Below are 22,816 nucleotides of genomic sequence, written 5' to 3' on the forward strand. Positions count from 1 at the left end.
TAAATAGAGGTATAATTGACATATAACATTATATTAGTTTGGGGTGTACAACAAAATGAATCAGTATTTGTATATAAGGCAAAATGATCACCACAACAAATCTAGTTAACAACATTGATCACCATATATAGTTACAATTATTTTTTCTTGTGAGGAAAACTGTTAGGATCTACTCTTCTAGCAACTTTCAATACAATACAGTATTAGTAACTGTGGTCTCCATTCTGTACATTACATCCCGATGACTTATTTATTTTATAAATGGAAATCTGTACTTTTTGACACCCTTCTCCCATTTTGCCCACCCCCCACCTCTTGCTCTGGCAACCAATCTGTGCTCTGTGTCGATGAGTTCATTTTTATTTTTTTTTAGATTTCATTGATAAGTGAGATCATATGGTATTTGTCTTTCTCTGACTTATTTTACTTAGCACAATGCCTTCGAGGTCCATCCATGTTGTTGCAAATGGCAAGATTTAATTCTTTTTTTATGGCTGAATAATATTGCATTTTATATTTATACCACATTTTATTTACCAATCATCCATTGATGGACACTTAGGTCATTTCCATATCTTGGCTATTGTAAATAATGCTGCAATGAATATGGTGGTGCATATATCTTTTTGAATTAGAGGTTTTGCTCTCTTCAGATAAATACACAAAAGTGGAATTGCTGGATTATATGATAGCTCTGTTTTTAATTTTTTGAGGGACTTCCATACTGTTTTCCATAGTGGTTCAATTTACATTCCCACCACTCAGTCTTTGTCTTAATGTCTCTGTGATATCTGCCTCTGCCAGATAGGTCCTTCTCTCCTTGTTTCCCCAAGTCCACTGTTTTTCTTCTACCAGTCTGGTTGCTCCTTTATAGTCTCTTTTTCAGATATCTCTTCCTTCATCCATTTCTCAGATGTGAATCCCTGGGATTCTGCCCTTAACCCTCTTTTATTCCCATCACACTCTATATACATGATATCACCCACAAACAGGGCTTTCAGTAACCATTAATACACTGATGACTGCTAAATCTAAATCCTTTTCCTGCCAACTGACCCTGTAGAAAGAAAGACCAAGACCCCAACTCTAAATCAACATGCCCCCAAATGAATTCATCATTTTAGAAAAGTAGAAAACCTATTCCAGTAAATTTCATCACCATTTATCCTGTTAGCCACGCCTGAAATTTCTATTACTTTCCTGCTTTCTTATCCTTCTTGCCTTATCTGTGATGATGTTCTATTAATATTACTGTTTAGTATCTTCAGTATATATTGCCTTCTCTCCATCCCTATTGCTGCTGTCTTCATTAGGCTCTCATCACCTCTGTGTCACAGTGTAACAGTGTCTTAACTGGTTTCTCCAGTCTTGCTCCCTCCTAACCATTCAACATTTTTCTTCCAGAGCAATCTTTGTGCAAGGATAAATCCTTCAAAGTCTGACCATTTCTTTCTAGAGAAAACACCAATGTCACAGCATGGAAACAAGGCCCTACATAATCTATCAGCCTCTTTAATTTCTTTTTATCCCTACTTCCTATCTTTGCTTAAATTGCAACCACAAGAATTTCTCACAAGACTTGTGATAATTCATGTCATTGCATGCTTCACCCATTGCCTATGCATGCGCTATTCCTTCTTGTTCCATAACACTTGAAATTTTCAGACTACTTAATACTTAATATCTTGGGTACAAAATATCTCATTGTTATTTTAATTTGATTTTCCCTGTTTATAGTGCAGTTGAGTAAGCTACTTATTGGCTATTCAGTTTTCTTTTGAAAATTGTCTTTCATATAATTTAGTCCATTTCTATAGGGTTGTTTTACATTTTTATGATGGATTTATAGTATAGTATTTAAATATATACAGAAATTTTTGAAAGAACTGTGGTAATAAGTGGGTATTATCCATGTTATGTTGCTACGTTGGTAATAACTTCCTATGACAGCAAGAGAAAACTAACATACACTTCTTATGAATTGTAGAATCACAGTGCTAAAAATATTGCCTGCAGTTTTGGTCTCAATGCCCTCACCAGAGATTTATTCCAGAGTTTTCTGTTTTCTATTTTTCTGTTGATAAACCAGCTACCAATCTTTTTGTTGTTCCTTTGAAGGTAAGTGTCCTTTTTCTCTGGCTGACTAAGATTTTCCTTACTTCTGTTTTAGAAGTTTTTCTACATCGTACCTAAGATTTTGTTTGTTTTTTTTTCCCCCTATGTTTTCTCTTGCTGGGAGTTGGTAGTGTTGCTTGTACCTGTGACTTGATGTATTTCATTTTTGGGAAAATTCTCTGCCAGTGTTTCCCCCAATACTGTTCTACCTCAGTCCTTCTCTACTCTCCTTAGTGACTTCAATTACAAGCATTTAGATTTTTAAAAATCTTGCCCTAATTTTTCCTTATGCTTGTTTTTTCTAATCTCTTTGCTCTCTATAATTCAGCCTGGATGTTTTCTTCTGAGAATGTTCCGGTTCAATAATTCTCTCTTCTGTTGCATCAAATACATTGTTAAACTCATCTACTTTTGAAATAGTAATTTCTGTTATTGGATTTTTTTTTTCTAGAATTTCCTACTGATTCTTTTACTTGTTTCCAGTTCTATGCTAAAAATTTTTCTTATCATTTAATTCCTTGACTATCAAACCTTGACTAGTCAAGGTTATTTAAAAATCCCTGTCAGATAACCATAATATCTGGATCACCTAGGCCTGTTTTTATTGTCCATTTTTAATTTTAGTTTTGGGTCAACTTTTATTGTTTGTATGCCTTGTTATTTTTGACTTAGTTCCTAGTATGACAGATTAAACATTGCAGAGGTAATTTAAAGCTATGTATAATTTTTTCTTGATCCAGAGAGGATTTACTTTAACTTCTGGCAGCCATCTACGTTGGGGGGAAACCACTTTAATCCAATCAGGGTGTGAAATAATTTGACACTAGGCTTTGGCCCCAATTAGGCTGGTTTATTTTGAAGATAGCCTTAATACTGTGTGTACCTTTGAAGTTACAACTGAAAGCCTGGGGTGTCTATCAATGACTCTCCTTCTTGACAGGCCCTGAATCAAGCCAATTTTTATTCACCCAGTCCTGTGAGACTGCCAAAAATCTCTGAATAACTTCTCAGCCTCTTAGCTGCTGCTTTCAAATTGACAACTGTTTTGAGGAGAAAAGTGGCTCCAAATGTCAGGCTATCACTCTGAGTTTCCTCTCCCAGAAGAGGACTTGTGAGAATATAAGATGTAAAATCTGTGAAATCTTTATGTATTTATTTATTTATTTGGTTGTGCCAGATCTTAGTTGTGGCAAGCAGGCTCCTTAGTTGCGGTTCATGGGCTCCTTAGTTGCAGCTTACTGGCTCCTTAGTTATGGCACATGGCTCCTTAGTTGTGGCATGAGAACTCTTAGTTGCAGCATGCATGTGGGATCTAGTTCCCTGGCCAGGGATCGAACTGGGCCCCCCTGCATTAGGAGTGTGGAGTCTTAACCACTGTGCCACCAGGTAAGTCCCAATCTATGAAACCTTGATCTACACTACCAAACTGTCTTCAGTGGTCTCACTTTATACCCGTACTACATTGTATGAGGTTGCCTGTTTTGTAGAGAGGTTCACTTTTGAGCAATGTATATACCTGTTCCTTTCTTTTACATTACTGTTATGGTTTTTACTAAATTGTAGATATAACATTTTTACTCTTATTTAATAGCCCTAGAATTTCTCTATGTCATCCTCATTCTAGTGTTACTGAATTCTCTGTGGGATTTTATTTTTTGACAGAATTCCTTTTTGTTTTTGAGACTTGCTTTTTCTGCCTGGGAAGATGAGCAGTAGTTTTTTTCTTTTAACCAGATAAGACCCTAGAATAGCTCAGTTATCTCTTTGTTATCATTTGGATATGTACAGTTGCTTTTCAAAAACATTTCATTATTCAAGTGAAACGTTTATTCATTCATGTTAAATTTTTATTTTACGCACATAAGTCGAATAAATTAGCTTGTCTGAAAGAAAAAATACCATTGTTCATATCAGAGCTAGCCACTTCATTTGCCTTCCTTTTGATATAAGGCCAAAAGTTACAGGAAAATACTTCACATAATACATGGAAATTCACTGAGCCAGGGCTGTTAATCTGCTATCACACAACCTTCTGTAGTTATCTTTTTTTTCTTCCCTGTAAGCTTTCCCATTTTTCTTTAGTAGGAAAATGACTTGAAACCTCTAAGTTGTGACTGGCTGAGAGTGTAGAGTGATGTACCAATCATTCTGTCAGTAGCCTTTGCATGGTCTTGATTTATAGAAATTGAAAAGACAAATGGCTATATCACTTTTTTAAAAATGACTATTTTTCATTATTTAAGCTCTGATTTCTCTAGTTGTTGGAGTCTACTTGATAGCTCTATGCTACTTTACTTATCTGACTTTAGATTTTTGCTAAAGTTTATTAAACTTATCTTTAGCATTTCAGTTCTTCCAATATGCATCTACCTAACATTATCTATGAAAATTGGCACCTGTGTTTATAGTTGCCATTAACACAAGGAAAGACAAAGAAAGACCACATGATTACACTTTTTAATCAGAGTCAGAAAAAGCGTTTGACAAAATTCAACATCTTTTCACTATAAAAACTCTCAAAAAATAGGTAAAGAAGGAACATACCTCAGCACAATAAAGGACATATATGAAAAGCCCACAGCTAACACAATCAATGAGGAAAAACTTCCTCTAAGATCCACAACAAGGCAAGGATGCCTAGTCTCACCACTGCTATTCATCTTCGTACTGGAAGTCCTACCCAGAGCAATCAGGAAAGAAAAGGAAATAGAAGGTGCCAAATTAGAAGGGAATAAATGAATTATCTCTGTTTGCAGATGACATGATCATATAGGTAAAAAACCCTAAGAACACCACAAAACAAATTCAGTAAATTGTAGGATGTGAAAATCAACATACAAAAATCAGTGGCATTTCTGTACACTAACAATGACTAACCAAAAGGGAAATTAAGAAAATGATCCCATTTACATTAGCAACAAAAGAACAAAATACTTAGGCAATAACTTAATCAAAAAAATGAAAGGTTTATACACTGAAAACTACAAAACACTGGTGAAGGAAATTTAAAAAGACACAAATAAATGGAAAGACATTCCATGTTCATGGATTGGAAGAAGTAATGTTGTCAAAATGTTCATACCAGTCAAAGTGATTTAGAGGTTCAATGCAATCCCTATCAAAATCCCAATGGCATTTTTAAACAAAAGCTGTAAAACAAAAAAATCCGAAAATTTATGTGAAACTACAAAAGACCCCAAATAGCCAAAGCATTCTTGAGCAAGAACAAAGCTGGAAGTATGACACTTCCTGACTTCAAATCATATTATAAAGCTAAAGTAACTAAAACAGTGTGGTACCAGCATTAAAAAAGACATAGACCAATGGAACAGAATAGAGAACCCAGAAACAAACCCACACATTTATGGTCTACTGCTCTTCAACAGGAGTGCCAAGAGCACACGATGGGGAAAGGACAGTCTCTTTAAAAAATGCTGGAAAAGTGGATATCCACATGCAAAAAATGAAATTGGACCTCTATCAAACACCATACACAAAAGTCAACTCAAAATGGCTTAAAGACTTAAAACTAAGACTCAAAACCATAAAACTCCTGTAAGAAAATATAGGGGGAAACCTTCTTGATATTCGTCTTGACAATAATTTCTTAGCTAACACACTGAAAGCCCAGGTGAGAAAAGCAAATATAGAAAAATGGGATTACCTCAATTTAAAAAGCTCCTGCACAGCAAAGGAAACAATCAACAAAATGAAAAAGCAACCTACAAAATGGGAAAAAAATATTTGCAAATCATATATTTGATAAGGGGTTAATATCTAAAATATATAAGGAACTCACACAACTCAGTAGCAAAAAATCAAATAATGCAAATAAAAAATGGGAAAGGACTTGAATAGACATTTTTCCAAAGAAGATATGTGAATGGCCAACAGGTACATAAAAAGGGGCTTAACATCACTAATCACAGGGAAACGCAAATCAAAACCACAATGAGATATCACCTCACACCTGTAAGAATAGCTGTTATCAAAGAGACAATAATAAGTATTGGCGAAGATGTAGAGAAAAGGGAACCCTGTGCACTGTTGGTGGGAATGTAAATTGATGCAGTGCTATGGAAAACAGTGTGGAGGCTCTTCAAAAAATTAAAAATAGAACTACCATATGATCCAGCAATCCCACTTCCAGGTATTTGAAGGAAACAAAATTACCATTTGTTATCTGCACCACCATGTGCATTGCAGCATTATTCACAATAGCCAAGATACAGAAACAAAGTGTCCATTGACAGATGAATGGATAAAGTGAATGTGGTATTTATTTTTTAAATACAGTTGATTATTGAACAGTGCAAGGGTTAGGGATGCCGACCACCCACACAGTGGAAAATCAGCATATAACTTTATAGTCAGCCCTCCATATCCATGATTCCACATCCACAGATTCAGCCAAACACAGATCATGTAGTACTGAAGTATTAATTGAAAAAAATCCACCTATAAGTGAACCCATGCAGTTCAAACCTGTGTTGTTCAAGAGTGAGCTGTACACACACACACACACACACACACACACACACACACACACACAATGGAGTATCATTCAGCCATAAAATGAAGGACGACCTGCCATTTGTGACAACATGGATGGATGTTGAGCACATTATGCTAAGTGAAATAAATCAGACAGAGAAAGACAAATACTGTATGGTCTCACTTATATGTGGAATTTTAAAAAGCTGAATTCATGTAAACAGATATTAGAACAGTGTTTGCCAGGGGATAGAAGGTAGGGGAAATGAGGGAAATATTGGTCAAAGGATAAAAACTTCCAGTTATAAGATGAATAAGTTCTGGGAATCTTATGAACAGCATGGTGACTATAGCTAAAAATATGGTATTATATACTTGAAAATTGCTAAGACAGTAGACAGTGGATCTTAAATGTTCTCACCAGAAAAAAAAAAAAAAAAGGTAATTATGTGAAGGATGTGTTAACTAATTTTATTATGGTAATCATTTCACAATACATATGAGTATCAAATCATCATTGTGTAAGTTACACAATGTTATTTGTCAATTATATCTCAATAAAAACCCCCAAAAGACAAAAAAAAGAAGTTGTACGTCTTAAATATATGCAGTTATATCAATGATATCTCAATAAAACTGTCTAAAAAAAGTGAAAGAAGAAATGGTTATAAGTAGATCCATACTACAAAAAATGTTAAAGGAAGTTCTTTTCAGGTACTAGCATAATTTAAATGGGTGGAAATATAATTTATAGATCAAAAAAATAAACAAACAAACAAAAAGAACTAAAAAGCAAAGGAAAGCAGTGAAAATACATAAGGGTAAATATATAATATTTTTCTTATCATTTAAATTTCTTTTAAAAATTGATTATTTAAGCCAAAATAACTATGGAGTATGGGATTTACACCATATGTAGAAGTAAAATATGTGACAGCAGAAGCACAATGGCTGGGAAAAGAGAAATGAAATTATAGTATTCTAAGGCTCTTATACTATTTGTGAAGTGGTAAAATATAACATGAGGGTAGTCTGTAATAGGCTCAAGATGTATCCTATAAACCTGGAAGGAACCCCTAAAATAAAAGAGTTATAGCTAATCAGCCAATAATGGAGATAAAATGGAATATAAATAATGATTAATTTCAAAGAAGACAGAAAAAGAAGAAAAAGAGAAAAGAACGGTTGGGACAAATAGAAAATGAATAACAAGATAATAGAATTAATCAACCATATTAAAAATTACTTTAACCCTAAATTGTTTAAATGCCCAAATTAAAAGACAGAGATTGTCAGAAGATGAAAGAGCAAGCCTACTGCAAGCTACCTATCGATACAAAACATAATATTAAATATAAAGACACAAATAGGCTAAAAGTAAAAGGATAAAAAAAAGATATACCATGCTAACACCAGTAAAAGAAAGCTGGAATGGCTATATTGATATTAGACATAGTAGATTTCTGAGCAAAGAATAATGCCATGGATAAAGAAGTTTATTTCATAATGATATAGACATCAATTCTATATTGGAAGAAGATATAACAATCCTAAATGTTTATACACCTAAAAACAGGGCTTCAAAATACATGAAACTAAAATGGATAGAACTGCAAGAAGAAATCAATGAACCCACAATTATAGTTGGAAATTTTAACACCCCTTTTTCAATAATTGATGGACATAAAATCAACAAAAAAAGACAATATACTTAACACCATCAATCAATTTGACCTGATCAATATTTACAAAAGACTCCACTCAACGATAAATATATTTACCAGAACGTTTACCAGGATAGACAATATCTGCTATAAAGCAAGTCTCAATACATTTAAAAGGACTCAAGTCATATATAAATTATGTTCTTTGACCACTATGAAACTGAATTAGAAATCAATAACGAAAGATATCTGGAAAATCATGAGAAATGGAAAAATCTGTAAAATATTTGGGAGCTAAATAATAGATCAAAGAAGAAATAAAAATGGAAACTAGAAACTATTTTGATGCCACAGCTAAGTGCTGAATCTTGGGCAGACTGTCCCTGGGAGAGGACTCAATCTAGCTATGCAGAGATAGCAAGGAGAGTCTGGAGTGTGTTCTGGGTGGAGCAGTGGTGGCCACTGTCAGCACACTCAGGAGTACACAGCAGCTCTCCCAGTGAGAGTGCCCTGGGCTCTGCCCACTCCATACTGCAGCTTAGCACTAGATCTGGGTCCTGGAAGAAGACTGCCATAGAGGCAGCCCAGATCTCAGGCAGCGGCTGAACCACCTCAATTCCTGCAGCCACAATACCTCAACCCCCAGCCCCAGCCTACTTCACATCACGGCTTTGCACTAGATTTAGGACAAACACAACAAAGAAAGGTAAGTGACCTTGGTGCTGCTTCTGAGCAGAACCGTGGACACCTACACAAGCAGTGCATAGGTCCTCTGTGACTGCACAGACCTCATTGCTTCAGCAATCACCTCCTTTGGGGCAGGGCATGCACTCAAGGGCAACTGAGCCCTGATCCTCAGGGCTTCTGCTCCAACAACTGGGGAGTAGACCCTGCTCCTGACAGGGCAGCAACAGCCATGGAGCATAGAGGAAGTCCGGCCTCACAACCTGCACAGGCTCTACACACTACAACACCAACCACACCCCTATCAAGGGGATAATGGCCAGCACACCTTTAGGAAAGACATGGCAAATGTCCATATCAAAAGCAGTCCTCACACCAAAAACGCTGGACACACAAAGTCTACACAGGGATGTTCCCACATAAAAGACACCTCTTCAAGTGATGTTCAACACCACATCAATCAGACAAGAAAAACTGAAAGGGAAGAAGTAAAACTGTCAGTATTGCAGATGACATGATACTCTATGGAGTCTTCACACAAAAACTATTAGAACTAATAAATGAATTCAGCAAGGTAGCAGGATACAAGATTAATATACAGAAATTTCTTGCATTTTTATACACATAATAAAGTAACAGAAAGAGAAATTTAAAAATCCTATTTCAAATCTCATCAAAAAGAATAAAATACTTAGGAATAAACTTAACCAAGGAGGTAAAAGACCCATATGCTGAAAACTATAACACAGTGACAAAGGAAAGTGAAGATGATTCAAAGAAATGGAAAGATATCTCATGGTTTTGGACTGGAAGAATTAATATTATTAAAATGGCCATAGTACCCAAAGCAATTTAGATTTAATGCAATCGCTATCAAAATACCGTGACATTTTTTTCAGAACCAGAGCAAATATCTTAAAATTTGTATGGAATCACAAAAAAACCAGAATTGCCAAAGCAATACTGAGGAAAAAGAACAAAAGCTGGAAGTGTAACTCTTCCACACTTCAGACTGTACTACAAACCTACAGTAATCAAAACTGTGGTATTGGCACAAAAACAGACTTATGGATCAATGCAACAAGATAGAGAGCCCAGAAATAAACCCACACACCTATTATCAATTAATGTATGGCAAAGGAAATAAGAATATACAATGGAGAAATGACCATCTCTGCAACAAGTGGTGCTGGGAAAGCTGGACAGCTAAAGCTGGATGTAAATCAATGAAATTAGAACATTTCCTCACACCATATGCAAAAGTAAAGTCAAAATTGTTTAAAGACCTAAATGTAAGACATGACACCATATAACTCCTAGAAGAGAACATAGGCAGAACATAATTTAACATAGGTTGTAGCAATATTTTCTTAGATCAGTCGCCCAAGGCAAAAGTAAAAGTAAAAGCAAAAGTAAACAAATGGGACATAACCAAACTTAAAAGCTTTCGCACAGCAAAGGAAACCATCAACAAAACGAAAAGATAACCTATGGAATGGGGGAAAACAATTGCAAATGATGCAACCAACAGGGGGTTAATATATAAACAGCTCATACAACTCAATAGTGAAGAAACAAAAAACCACATCCAAAATGGGCAAAAAAACCCAGACATTTTTCCAAAGAAGACACATGAAAAGATGCTCAACATCGCTAATTATTAGAGAAATGCAAATCAAAACCACAATGGGGAATCACCTCACACCTGTCAGAATGGCTATCATTAAAAAGTCTACAAATAATAAATGATGGAGAGGGTGTGGAGAAAATAAAACCCTCCTACTGTTGGTGGGAATGTAAATTGGTGCAGCCACTATGGAAGACAGTACAGAGGTTCCTTCAAAACTAAAAATAGAGCTACCGTATGATCCAGCAATCCCACTCCTGGGCATATATCTGGAAAATGTGGAAACTCAAATTTGAAAAGATACATGCACCCCAATGTTCATAGTAGTACTATTTACAATAGCCAAGCGATGGAAACAACCCAAGTGCCCATCAACAGAGGAGTGGATAACGAAGATGTGGTATATATATATATATATATATATATATATATATATATATATATATATATATATATATATACACACACACACACACACAATGGAATATTACTCAGGCATAAAAATGAATGAAATATTGCCATTGGCAGCAACATGGATGGACCAAGAGAATTTTATACTTAGTGAAGTAAGTCAGAGAAAGACAAATAATATATCACATGTGGGAATCTAAAAAATAATACAAATGAATCTATATACAAAACAGAAAAAGACTCACAGATATAGAAAACAAACTTATGGTTATCAAGGGGAGAGGCAGGGCAGGGGAGGGACAAATTAGGAGTATGGGATTAACAGATACAGACTACTACACCTAAAATACAGAAGCAACAAAACTTTACTGTATAACACAAGGAATTCACTATCTTGTAATAATCTATAATGGAATATAATAAAAAATGAATCATTATGCTACACACCTGAAATTAATAAAATATTGTAAATCAACTCTACTTAAATTTAAAAAAAAGGTATTTTGAAGTGAATGAAAATAAAAATAAAACACATCAAAATTTGTGGGATTCCACTAAAAGCTGTAGTTAGGGGAAATTTTACAGTGCTAAATGCTTGTATTAGAAGGCAAGATGTTTTCAAATCAATGATCTCAACTTCCACCTTGAGAAACTAGAAAAAAAAAACAAATGAAACCTGAAGTAGGCAGAAGAAAGGGAATACAGATCAGAATGGAAATCTATGAATAGAAAACAAAGCAAAAAAATTAGAGAAAATCAATTAAATGAAACACTGATTCTTTGAAGCTCAACAAAATTGATAACTCTTGGGCAAGATTTATCAGGAAAAAGAGAGAGGACACATAAGGCCAGTATCAGCAATAAGAAATGTGACATCACTACAGATTCTATAGATACTAAAAGGATAATAAGTGAATATTATGTACAATTTTACAACAATAAATCTGACAACTTAGATGAAATGGACAAATTCCTTGAAAGACACAAACTACTCAAGTTCACTCAAGAAGAAATAGGTAACCAGACTATCTTGACATTTATTTTTAAAGAAATAAAATCTGTAGGTAAAAACCTTCTCACAAAATAACTCCAGGCCCAGATGGCTTCACTGATGAATTCTATAAAATAGTTAAGGAAAAAATAATATTACTTCTACACAAACTCTTCTAGAAAGTAAAAGTGGAGGGAATATATCCCAACTCATTTAATGAGTTGAGTATTACCCTGATACCAGAGCAGACAAAGACATTAACAGGTAAAGAAAACTACAGGCCAATATTCTTCACAAACATAGATGCAAAAATTTGAAACAAAATTTTAGCCAATTGAATTCAACAATATATGAAAAAGATAAACATTCTGACCAAGGGAGGTTTATTCTAAGAGTGCAGGTTTACTTTAACATTTAAGAAATAAAAAATCATATGATCATCTCAACAGATGTATAAAAGGCATTTGACAAAATCCAGCATTCATTCATATATTCATTGCCACAGATCAAATATTCTGAATCAGAATCCTGTCACTCCTTTGTTTGAAACTTTCCCATTGCTTCCCATTGCCCATAGTGAAGTCTACATAGTCTGGTATTCAATGCTCACTGTGATCTGTCTCCAACCCTGACGCCTACAACCCTGTTATACCTCTTCATGCACTGCTCAGTACAGCCATGCTTATACTCATATCTGACCTTAGCTTTTCTGCCTCCTTCATTTTGTTTATGCTGCTCCTTTGTTCAGCCCTGGCTGTGCATTAAAATTACCATGGCATTTAAAACAAAAACCAAAAAAACAAAATACGATGCCCAATTCCACTAGAAATTTTGATTCAAAGAGTCTGGTGTAGAGTCAGGACATTAAAAGCTCCCCAGGTGATTCAATTTTGTGGGTAGAGTTGAAAACCAATGGTCTAGAATATTCTCAGAGACTCCAAATTTGCATATCCAAAATGTACTTATCTTTCCAAGATGTTTTCCACGATAACTCCTTCACAAAATCTTCCCAGATCATCTCTGCTGGGAAGAAAGCTATCCTCTGAATGCCTTATTACTTTATTTGCTTCTCTCTTGATCCTTACCTGAAGGTCTTCATGATCTGTCTGAGTAAAGTTTCTTAAAACCATATTCATAAGTTTTTTTTGAAGTTTTGCTGAAAATAAGTCAGCATTTTTAACATGGTAAGTACTGTATGAATAATTTGATGAAGTGCTTTTAGATGGTTGAGAGAACACTTGGGTATTCACTACAATTAAGTGGCAAAAGTGGTTGATTTTAGGAAATCTGACATAAGGGGGAAAAGGTTTCCTTTATGTTTGACCCTTAACTTTGGCTAACAACTTCTTTTAGTCCTCAAACACCCTCTATCAACATATGCTTATCACTAATGGGCAGAAGACGTAAATATACATTTGTCCAAAGAAGACATATAGATGCCAAAAGGCACACAAAAAAGATGCTCATCATCACTAATTATTAGAGAAATGCAAATCAAAACTGCAGTGAGGTACCACCTCACATCGGTCAGAATGGCCATAACTAAAAAGTCTACAAATAATAAATGTTGGAGAGGGTGTGAAGAAAAGGGAACCCTCACACACTGTTGGTGGGAATGTAAATTGGTGCAGCCATTATGGAAAACAGTATGGAGATACCTCAAAAATATAAAAATAGAGTTGCCATATGATCCAGCAATCCCACTCCTGGGCATATATCCAGACAAAACTATAATTCAAAGAGAAACATGCACCCCAATGTTCATAGCAGCACTATTTACAATAGCCAAGACATGGAAACAACCTAAATGTCCATTGACAGATGAATGGATACAGAAGATGTGGGGTATCTATCTATCTATCTATCTATCTATACATCAGCCATAAAAAAAGAATGAAATAATGCCATATGCAGCAACATGGATGGACTGAGAGATTATCATACTAAGTGAAGTAAGTCAGAAAGGGAAAGACAAATACCATAGGGTATCACTTATATGTGGAATCTAAAGTATGACACAAATGAATGTATCTATGAAACATAAACAAACTCACAGACATAGAGAACAGACTTTTGGTTGCCAAGGGGGAGGAGGGGTGGGGGAGGGAAGGATTGGGAGTTTGGGATTAGCAGATGCAAACTAGTATACATAGGATGGATAAACAACAAGGTTGTACTGTATAGCACAGGGAACTATATTCAGTATCCTGTGATAAATCATAATGGAAAGAATATGAAAAAGAATGTATATATATGTATAACTGAGTCACTTTGCCGTATACCCGAAATTAACACAACATTGCGAATCAACTATACTTCAATAAAAATTTTTTAAAATGTGTTTATTACTAAAAATTCACAATTTAATCTGTTGTTTGTGCAAGAAGAAAAGCAAGGTTAAGTAAATGCATAGATGCGTCAGCTTTTATTTTAGTTCTAATATCAACTTTCTTCCTGATCAATTCTTTTTTTCTACAGATACTAATAACCATAAAAATGGATCAGTAAGTTATAAGTCCATCTTTTTCCTTCTGTCTTGAACTCAAGACAGAAAAAAAAGGATTCTAAATCCATCTGATTGATTTGCCAATAATGAAAATATTCTTGAATAATTGAGTTAACTTTATTGGTAAGCCTTATGTAGTGCTGTTTTCTCTGGCACCTTTGAAGAATTAACTTTCCTTGTTTGGTTCCCTAGAAAGTTATATTGATTCCTTTTAACTGCCCAGAATATGAAACAGTTATATTTTAATGGATTGCTTAGGGTCTTAGATGAGATCATGGATCTAACAACAGTTTAGAACTTTATTTCCTACTAATTTATTACTCCTACCCCAATAGAAGATATTAAATAATTCAAATAGAGTATTTACCTGGATCTAGATTGGCCCACTTCTTCAAGAATCATAGAAAAGTGCTTCCAAGTTTTCTTGGTGTGGAATGAGTGCACGACAAGTTTCTTTGAATCACCAAACAAAGATAGGAAATAATCTTCCCCTTCCCCAATCACAGCTGGCTGAGAAGCAAGCACCGGCATAGTGTGCTTCTTTGGAATTTTGAAGTTGTTGAGTCCTTTCAAAGAAACCAAAGAAGGAAACAATAGAGAGAGAAGTAAATAAAAGATTAAAAGAAACCAAAGCTACTACCTTTATTCTTTGCTTCTACAAAATGATATTCTTTATACATTTTACTGTCACAGTCAAACTAAGTGAGGATAGTTCGAAGCTTTAAACCAGTCTATAAAATAACCAGTGATTATTTTTAGTGACACTCAATTCCTAGAGATTATTGCAGTTATCTTAAACTATCAATTGTATCATCAGCATAACTACAATTTAACCGATTAAGTTGTACTACAAGCATCATAAGTTTTTGAGTAGGTAAAACATTTGAGTCTCTCAAATTTGGTACATTATATGTAAGTACAACTTTATTCTCTTTTGTATTAGCTTTTCTCCCCAAATTGCTACTCATAAATTAAAGTCTCAGATGAGTCCTTTCCTACCAATGGTTTGTATTTTGCCAGGTAAAGACTTAAATTTCCTCTAATTAACTAAAATACTTTATTAAAAAGATAAAGTAATGCTTAATCAGATTCTACTAACCTCTTACTCTTTTAAAATTCTCAGTAGTAAGATTCAAATACAAAATAAGTTTCAAGATTTTGCATAGAAAGGATCATGCTGGATAAATCTAATTATGTATCTGCAAAGAGAGAGTAACACTACAGACAGGCATCATTATGAAATAGATAGAGCAATGTGTCTTGTATTTAGACACATCTGTACCCCAGCTCTGTCACTTACTAAGCCAAATGATTTAAACCTTCCAATTCTCAGTTTTCCTGAAAATAAAATAAGGATAATACTACTTTGTGTGAGGCGATGTGAGGATTGAAGATAATATAGGTAAGTGTCTAGCACAGTATCTGGCATTTAGCAGGTACTCAATAAATGATAGCTATTATTGTAGTACAGGGACTTTGGTCAACGTGACCCTGAATCCAAAATCATCAAAGGATTAAGACAATCTAGAGTGTGCTTTATCTTCTTGTGTCTTTAACAAAGCCAAAGCAATGTGAAAGATGGAAAAAAATAAACATATAGCTCCTAAAGAGGATTCCTCAGAGTAATTTGTTTAGAAGTAATATTTGGAATTGAATTAGTTCATTCCCATTCAAGTGAGTATTCCCTTAATCTTTAAAGTCCTTTGGGGGAAGAGAATATATAGCATCCTTAATAGCTCATCCTGAGGGATGAAAATCTTTGTATTCTAAAAGGAAAGAAGACACATTGATTTTAGTTCCAGTTATTATCTCAACTAGAAATGAAATGAACCAAATGCAACAAGTCTTGGTAGACTCAGCCATCTATCTACAGAGTCAGAACCTACAGTAACTGAAGAAGACTTCGTCCCAGCACAACTCTCATCTTGCAAAAGGTGAAACCAGTATATTTGTTACCCCCCTCAATACTAGGAGCTTTCACAGTTCAACTCAAATATAGAACATATACCATGATGATACAGTGCCAAAGGATGAGAAATATTACCTCCTTAGATATAAAATGTGTATTTTCACTTTTAAGCATATAGATTTTTTTTTTTTGGGGGGGTACACGGGCCTCTCACTGTTGTGGCCTCTCCCGTTGCGGAGCACCCGCTCCGGACGCACAGGCTCAGCGGCCATGGCTCACGGGCCCAGCTGCTCCGCGGCATGTGGGATCTTCCCGGACCGGGGCACGAACCCGTGTCCCCTGCATCGGCAGGCGGACTCTCAACCACTGCGCCACCAGGGAAGCCCAAGCATATAGATTTTGGTCATTGCTAAAGGTCATTGTGAATTTAGGAGGCTTCTTCAAAAAATGTATCTTAGGCATACAAACAATGAAGCACAGGGAATATGACAATAATGGCAGTAGATCAAAATCCTATATAACACTGTGTCAAAGGCTTAGGAAAATACCAGGAACAAAATGAAATGTAGATAGGAGATTTTGGTCATTGCTAAAGGTCATTGTGAATTTAGGAGGCTTCTTCAAAAAATGTATCTTAGGCATACAAACAATGAAGCACAGGGAATATGACAATAATGGCAGTAGATCAAAATCCTATATAACACTGTGTCAAAGGCTTAGGAAAATACCAGGAACAAAATGAAATGTAGATAGGAAGGAGCAAGGCTGTAAATGTCCACAGAATGGTAGAGGAAAATGAAGACATCAGGTAGTCATGGGTGTATTCATGTTAACAGTTTTGAAACTTGTTAGTTGACTGGTAATACAGACCCCAAATCTCACCTATTCTATGAGAAGGTACTTACAGATACATTCGGATTCACAACTAATTTTATTGAGCACACTTACTATATGCTAGGTGATGTTCATAAATATCTCATTTAATTCTTAGGATAGCCCTGTGAAGTTGATATTTTAATCCCCATTTTGTAGGTATGGAAAATGGGACTCAGAGATGCTAAATACTTACTTAATGTCCCATGTTATTGGGACTAGAAAGGGGGTTTGAACCTAGGTCCTCTGTTTCCAAGGGCAGTGGTCTTTTCAGTAAACCTTGATAACATACCCTCATGGTGAGGAACATACACCTCATAGTGTGAGCACTGCTGAGTGCATTGTTGGCAACTGTCAAAACTTTACTGCTGTTTTCATTTTTCTCTTCTCCAAATTCTTTACTGTTTTCCCCTTTCTCTCCACCATTTTATTACCTACTTTATATTTCTTTTCTCTCTTATCTACCCGTCTTTCCTTACTTAAGCCATAGCCTCCTAAAGCATAACATACATAAGACATTGTTAATCTTTCTGGTAGCATTCAGAGGAAGGGCAGTTAATTCTATACATTAGAACTTTTAATCATTTAGCAATTCTAGAGCATCTAAGTGGTCAACCCATGAATCATTATGATAACTCAAGATATTTTAATCACAGATGATGTCCTTGGCCACATATGTTTATGTGACTTGAATATGACTCCAGTGCTAGAATCAATGATGGGCAGAGTCAAGTTATTCTGCATATGACATTAAGAAATTAGTATTATTGGAGACAAATAATAAAACATCATTCTGGCTTCTAGGCACATAAAGACTCTATTGAACTATATGCTTTAAAAGTACTCTAAAAAACTTGGTACATGTTTTGCTTACCCAAGCTGTCTTCTGATTGGGAATGACTCACTAGAGCAGGTTTAGGTGGCTTTGGTCCAATTGTTGAAAAAGTTACTCCACTAACCTGAGGGCTGGACAGATAGTAACTGAGAGGTATTTCATTGGATAATGACCATGAACATGGCAGTGTAGTGGTATCTGAATCCGCTGACGTTGGAAAAAACTGTACTAAAGATCGCTGTGTCTTTGGGAGATCGTCACGTGTGTCTTCAATTCTGTGTACAAAAATTAGTATAATAAACAAAGTGAGAAAGTCAAAATGATAGACTGTGAGCACAAGAAGCATTAATTATCATTATTACTCAGGGTTTTGCTTTTCAAAGATATTATGCATCTAACACAAGTGCAAGAACATCTTATATTTCTAGTTTTAACAATCTAAATAAAACACTTTAGTGTCAAGTCATGCTTTTCTCTTTTCTATTTAAAAATCAATAAACTGCTACTTCAGATAGTTTTGCAAAAGTGTAAATGCTGAAAGAAGAAAATAAAAATTACTATATTCCACCAACTAAAAATTTTACCATTTCCTGCCATGCTTTTTATTTTTTATTAAAAATTTTTTATTGAAATATAGTTGATTTACAATATTATATTAATTTCAGGTGTACAACATAGTGATTCAATATTTTTTCCTTCCAGGCCTTTTAATGCTTTTTTTTTTTTTTTTTTTTTTTGGGGGGAGCCTCTCTCACTGTTGTGGCCTCTCCCGTTGCGGAGCACAGGCTCCGGACGCGCAGGCTCAGCGGCCATGGCTCACGGGCCTAGCCGCTCCGTGGCATGTGGGATCTTCCCGGACTGGGACACGAACCCGTGTCCCCTGCATCGGCAGGCGGACTCTTAACCACTGCGCCACCAGGGTAGCCCTAATGCATTATTTTCACTCAAAATTGAGACTCTATAAACCATTTATATCCCACTTTTATCACTTATTATATTTCCCCTTTCCATTAACATGATTATCATTTCTGTTTAATATGTAATGGTTTACTGCACTTTTTCCTTTAATTTTTCCTGCTGCTTAACTAATTTTCCTGTATTTATAAAGATTCTAGAGTTAATGTGTGCTTTCAAATGCACTTTACAAATTAATAACTATAAATACAGCTCACATGTGTATGTTTGTGTGCATCTGTGTATGTGTATGTGTGAATGCTGAAGGGACTAGCACAAAAGAGGGAGAAGAAAGACTTACTTTCCAAGTATCATTTTTGTAAGTAAATCCTACTATATGAATAAAGATTTTCCTTTCTTTCTTTTTTATAAATGTAAAAGTATAGTGTGCAAGCATTTAAACAAAATCCCTAAACTACAGTACACTTATTTTACAAGTAAAACAATATTCTCATGGAGTAGCTCATGGAAAGGCTTATGACAACTGCATTTTATGAGTCACATTGAGGCTCTTCTCAGTAACTTCAAAGCAATCCATGTGTGTGTGAATGTGTGTGTGCTTAATGCTTGAATTGTGAACAAAGTCCTGGGGTCCAACCCTTTAGCTCTCTGAAAAACCAGACACTTGGCCAACCCAAGCCCTCCCTTCCTGGGGGCCAAATGTCTATCCACTATAAGTCAGGAGCTAAGTGTTTTGCCTCCAAGCACTGTCTCTATTTTGATCTCTTTGTTTTCCAGAGTTCCTATAATGTTATTTTAGCCAGTCTTCTGTTCTTTGTTTTTGTTTTTCCAAATCTTTCCATAACGGAACAAGGGCCTGAAGCTTCCTAATCTGCCATCTTGCTGATGTTACTCTCAATCTCTTTGTTTACCAAGAGGTATTCACAATCGTTTTGTTCCATAATTTGTAAGTTCCTTCATCAGAAATATTATATCTGGAGAGCTCTGTATTCAAAATCAGAATTCTCTAAGTGTACCTCTCACAAGGCACAGATATCTCAGGCAATTTTTAAAAATAATGAAATGGCATTGGCTTTGGAAACTGCATTATTATTAGCTCAGTGCTTATCAAGCTTGAGCATGTGCCATTCTACCGACTACCCAACCACTCATCTTTGTCAAAAACCTCTAACCCATGAAGATATGCTCTTGAGTACGACTGTGGTGGTAACGAAAAGGAGACTACAGAGGTCTACTGTCAAATGACAAATATTTCATCTCTGTCTAAACTGAGACAGATCATATGACATAATTTTTCCCTGACACTGTCTAGAATAGGCAGGAAAAGGACCTTTCTCTTTCAAAGTTCCTTACATCTGGGTTTCATTACAGACAACTGGCTACATCTTTTCAGCATGTTCATTTTATAAGCTCTGAATTCTTTTCTTCCACTGGTAAAACAATAGCATTTCCAAATAAATTTAATTCCACAAAAGATTCTCCAATAAGCCTTTGCAAATGTTGTGATCAAAGAACTTCAGTTTAGGGTCACAGGGGATTCTTGTTTTTGTAGTTGAATAAGAAATTTCTAATGGCAGCACACACCGTTGGAAGAGCTGAAACATTTCAGAAAGAGCTGAGCGTGATGTAGCCCATTGTCTGAGCCCTGCACTCACCCACCTATTAGACTCCTTTTGGAAGATGAGAGATTTTCTTCCTAGTGCTTAGCGAGGTTTCCCTTTCCCATGTGGAATTTTCCAAGCCCTTACTTGGTATTTTGCTCCCTCTGTAATTGATTAGCACTAAACCAGAGGCAGTTATAAAAGTTCAATTCCAGCATTTCAATGTTATTTCAACGCTGCATTGGTAATACTGACAACAGTTATTTCTCAGATGACCTCTAAGAACAAATATTTAAAAAACAGACTTGAGGGAGATTGGTTCAAGATGGCAGAGCAGAAGGACGTGAGCTCACTCCCTCTTGCGAGAGCACTGGAATCACACCTAACTGCTGAAAAATCATCGACAGGAAGACACTGGAACTCAACAAAAAAGATACCCCACATCCAAAGACAAAGGAGAAGCCTCAATGAGACAGTAGGAGGGGTGCAATCACAATAAAATCAACATCTATAACCACTGGGTGGGTGACTCACAAACTGCAGAACAATTACACCACAGGAGTCCATCCACTGGAGTGAAGGTTCTGAGCACCAAGTCAGGCTTCCCACCCTGGGGTTCTGGCAATGGGAGGAGGAATTCCCAGAGAATCAGACATTGAAGCCTAGTGGGATTTGATTGCAGGACTTGGACAGGACTAGGGGAAACAGAGACTCCACTCTTGGAGGGCACACACAAAGTAGTGTGCACATCAGGACCCAGGGGAAGGAGCAGTGACCCCATAGGAGACTGAAGCAGACCAACCTGCTAGTATTGGAGGGTGTCCTGCAGAGGTGGGGGTTGGCTGTGGCTCACCACGGGGACAAGGACACTGGCAGCAGAAGTTCTGGGAAGTACTCCTTGGCATTAGCCCTCCCACACTCTGCCATTAGTCCTACCAAAGAGCCTGTAGCCTCCAGTGCTGGGTCACCTCAGGCCAAACAACCAACAGGGAGGGAACCAACAGCCCTACCCATCAGCAGACAAGGGGATTAAATTTTTACTGAGCTCTGCCCACCAGAGCAACACCCAGCTCTACCCACCACCAGTCCCTCCCATGAGGAAACTTGCACAAGCCTCTTAGATAGCCTCATCCACCAGAGGGAAGATAGCAAAATCAAGAAGAACCACAATTCTGAAGCTTGTAGAAAAAAAACCACATTCACAGAAAGATAGACAAGATGAAAAGGCAGAGGGCTATGTACCAGATGAAGTAACAAGATAAAACCCCAGAAAAACAGCTAAATGAAGTGGAGATAGGCAACCTGCCAGAAAAAGAATTCAGAATAATGATAGTGAAGATGATCCAGGACCTCAGAAAAGAATGGAGGCAAAGATGGAGAAGGTGCAAGAAATGTTTAACAAAGACCTAGAAGAATTAAGAACAAACAGAGAGGAACAATACAATAACTGAAATGAAAACTACACTAGAAGGAATCAATAGCAGAATAACTGAGGCAGAAAAACGGATAAATGACCTAGAGGACAGAATGGTGGAATTCACTGCTGCAGAACAGAATAAAGAAAAAAGAATGAAAAGAATGAAGAAAGCCTAAGAGACCTCTGGGACAACATTAAATGCAGAAACATTTGCATTATAGGGGTCCCAGAAAGAGAAGAGAGAGAGAAAGGAGCCGAGAAAATACTTGAAGAGATTATAGTCGAAAACTTCCTTAACATGGGAAAAGAAATAACCACCCAAGTCCAGGAAGCACAGAGAGTCCAAGGCAGGATAAAGCCAAGGAGAAACATGCTGAGACACATAGTAATCAAATTGACAAAAATTAAAGACAAAGAAAAATTATTAAAAGCAACAATGGAAAAATGACAAATAACATACAAGGGAACTCCAAAAAGGTTAACAGCTGATGTCTCAACAGAAACTCTACAAGCCAGAAGGGAGTGGCATGATATACTTAAAGTGATGAAAGGGAAGAACCTACAACCAAGACTACTCTACCCAGAAAGGATCTCATTCAGATTCGATGGAGAAATCAAAAGCTTTATAGACAAGCAAAAGCTAAGAGAATTCAGCACCATCAAACCAGCTCTACAACAAATGCTAAAGGAACTTCTCTAAGTGGGAAACACAAGACAAGGAAAGGACCTACATAAACAAACCCAAAACAATAAGAAAATGGTCATAGGAACATA

At 36.1% G+C, this 22,816-nt stretch overlaps 1 protein-coding gene across 1 annotated transcript in view; it reads right to left on the reverse strand.

Moving 5' to 3' along the window:
* LMNTD1 (lamin tail domain containing 1) overlaps positions 1 to 22,816 on the reverse strand; it is a 53,904-nt gene that overhangs the window by 26,498 nt on the left and 4,590 nt on the right. The window contains exons 2-3 of the mRNA XM_007446280.1: positions 18,149 to 18,384; positions 14,860 to 15,058 (exon numbers count right to left, since the gene is read on the reverse strand). Of these exons, the coding sequence (XP_007446342.1) occupies positions 14,860 to 15,058; positions 18,149 to 18,384 (435 nt within the window). The remainder of the gene's footprint in view (positions 1 to 14,859; positions 15,059 to 18,148; positions 18,385 to 22,816) is intronic.

Source organism: Lipotes vexillifer, unplaced genomic scaffold, assembly GCF_000442215.2.
Source record: "Lipotes vexillifer unplaced genomic scaffold, Lipotes_vexillifer_v1.1 scaffold477, whole genome shotgun sequence".
Lineage (NCBI taxonomy): Eukaryota > Metazoa > Chordata > Mammalia > Artiodactyla > Lipotidae > Lipotes > Lipotes vexillifer.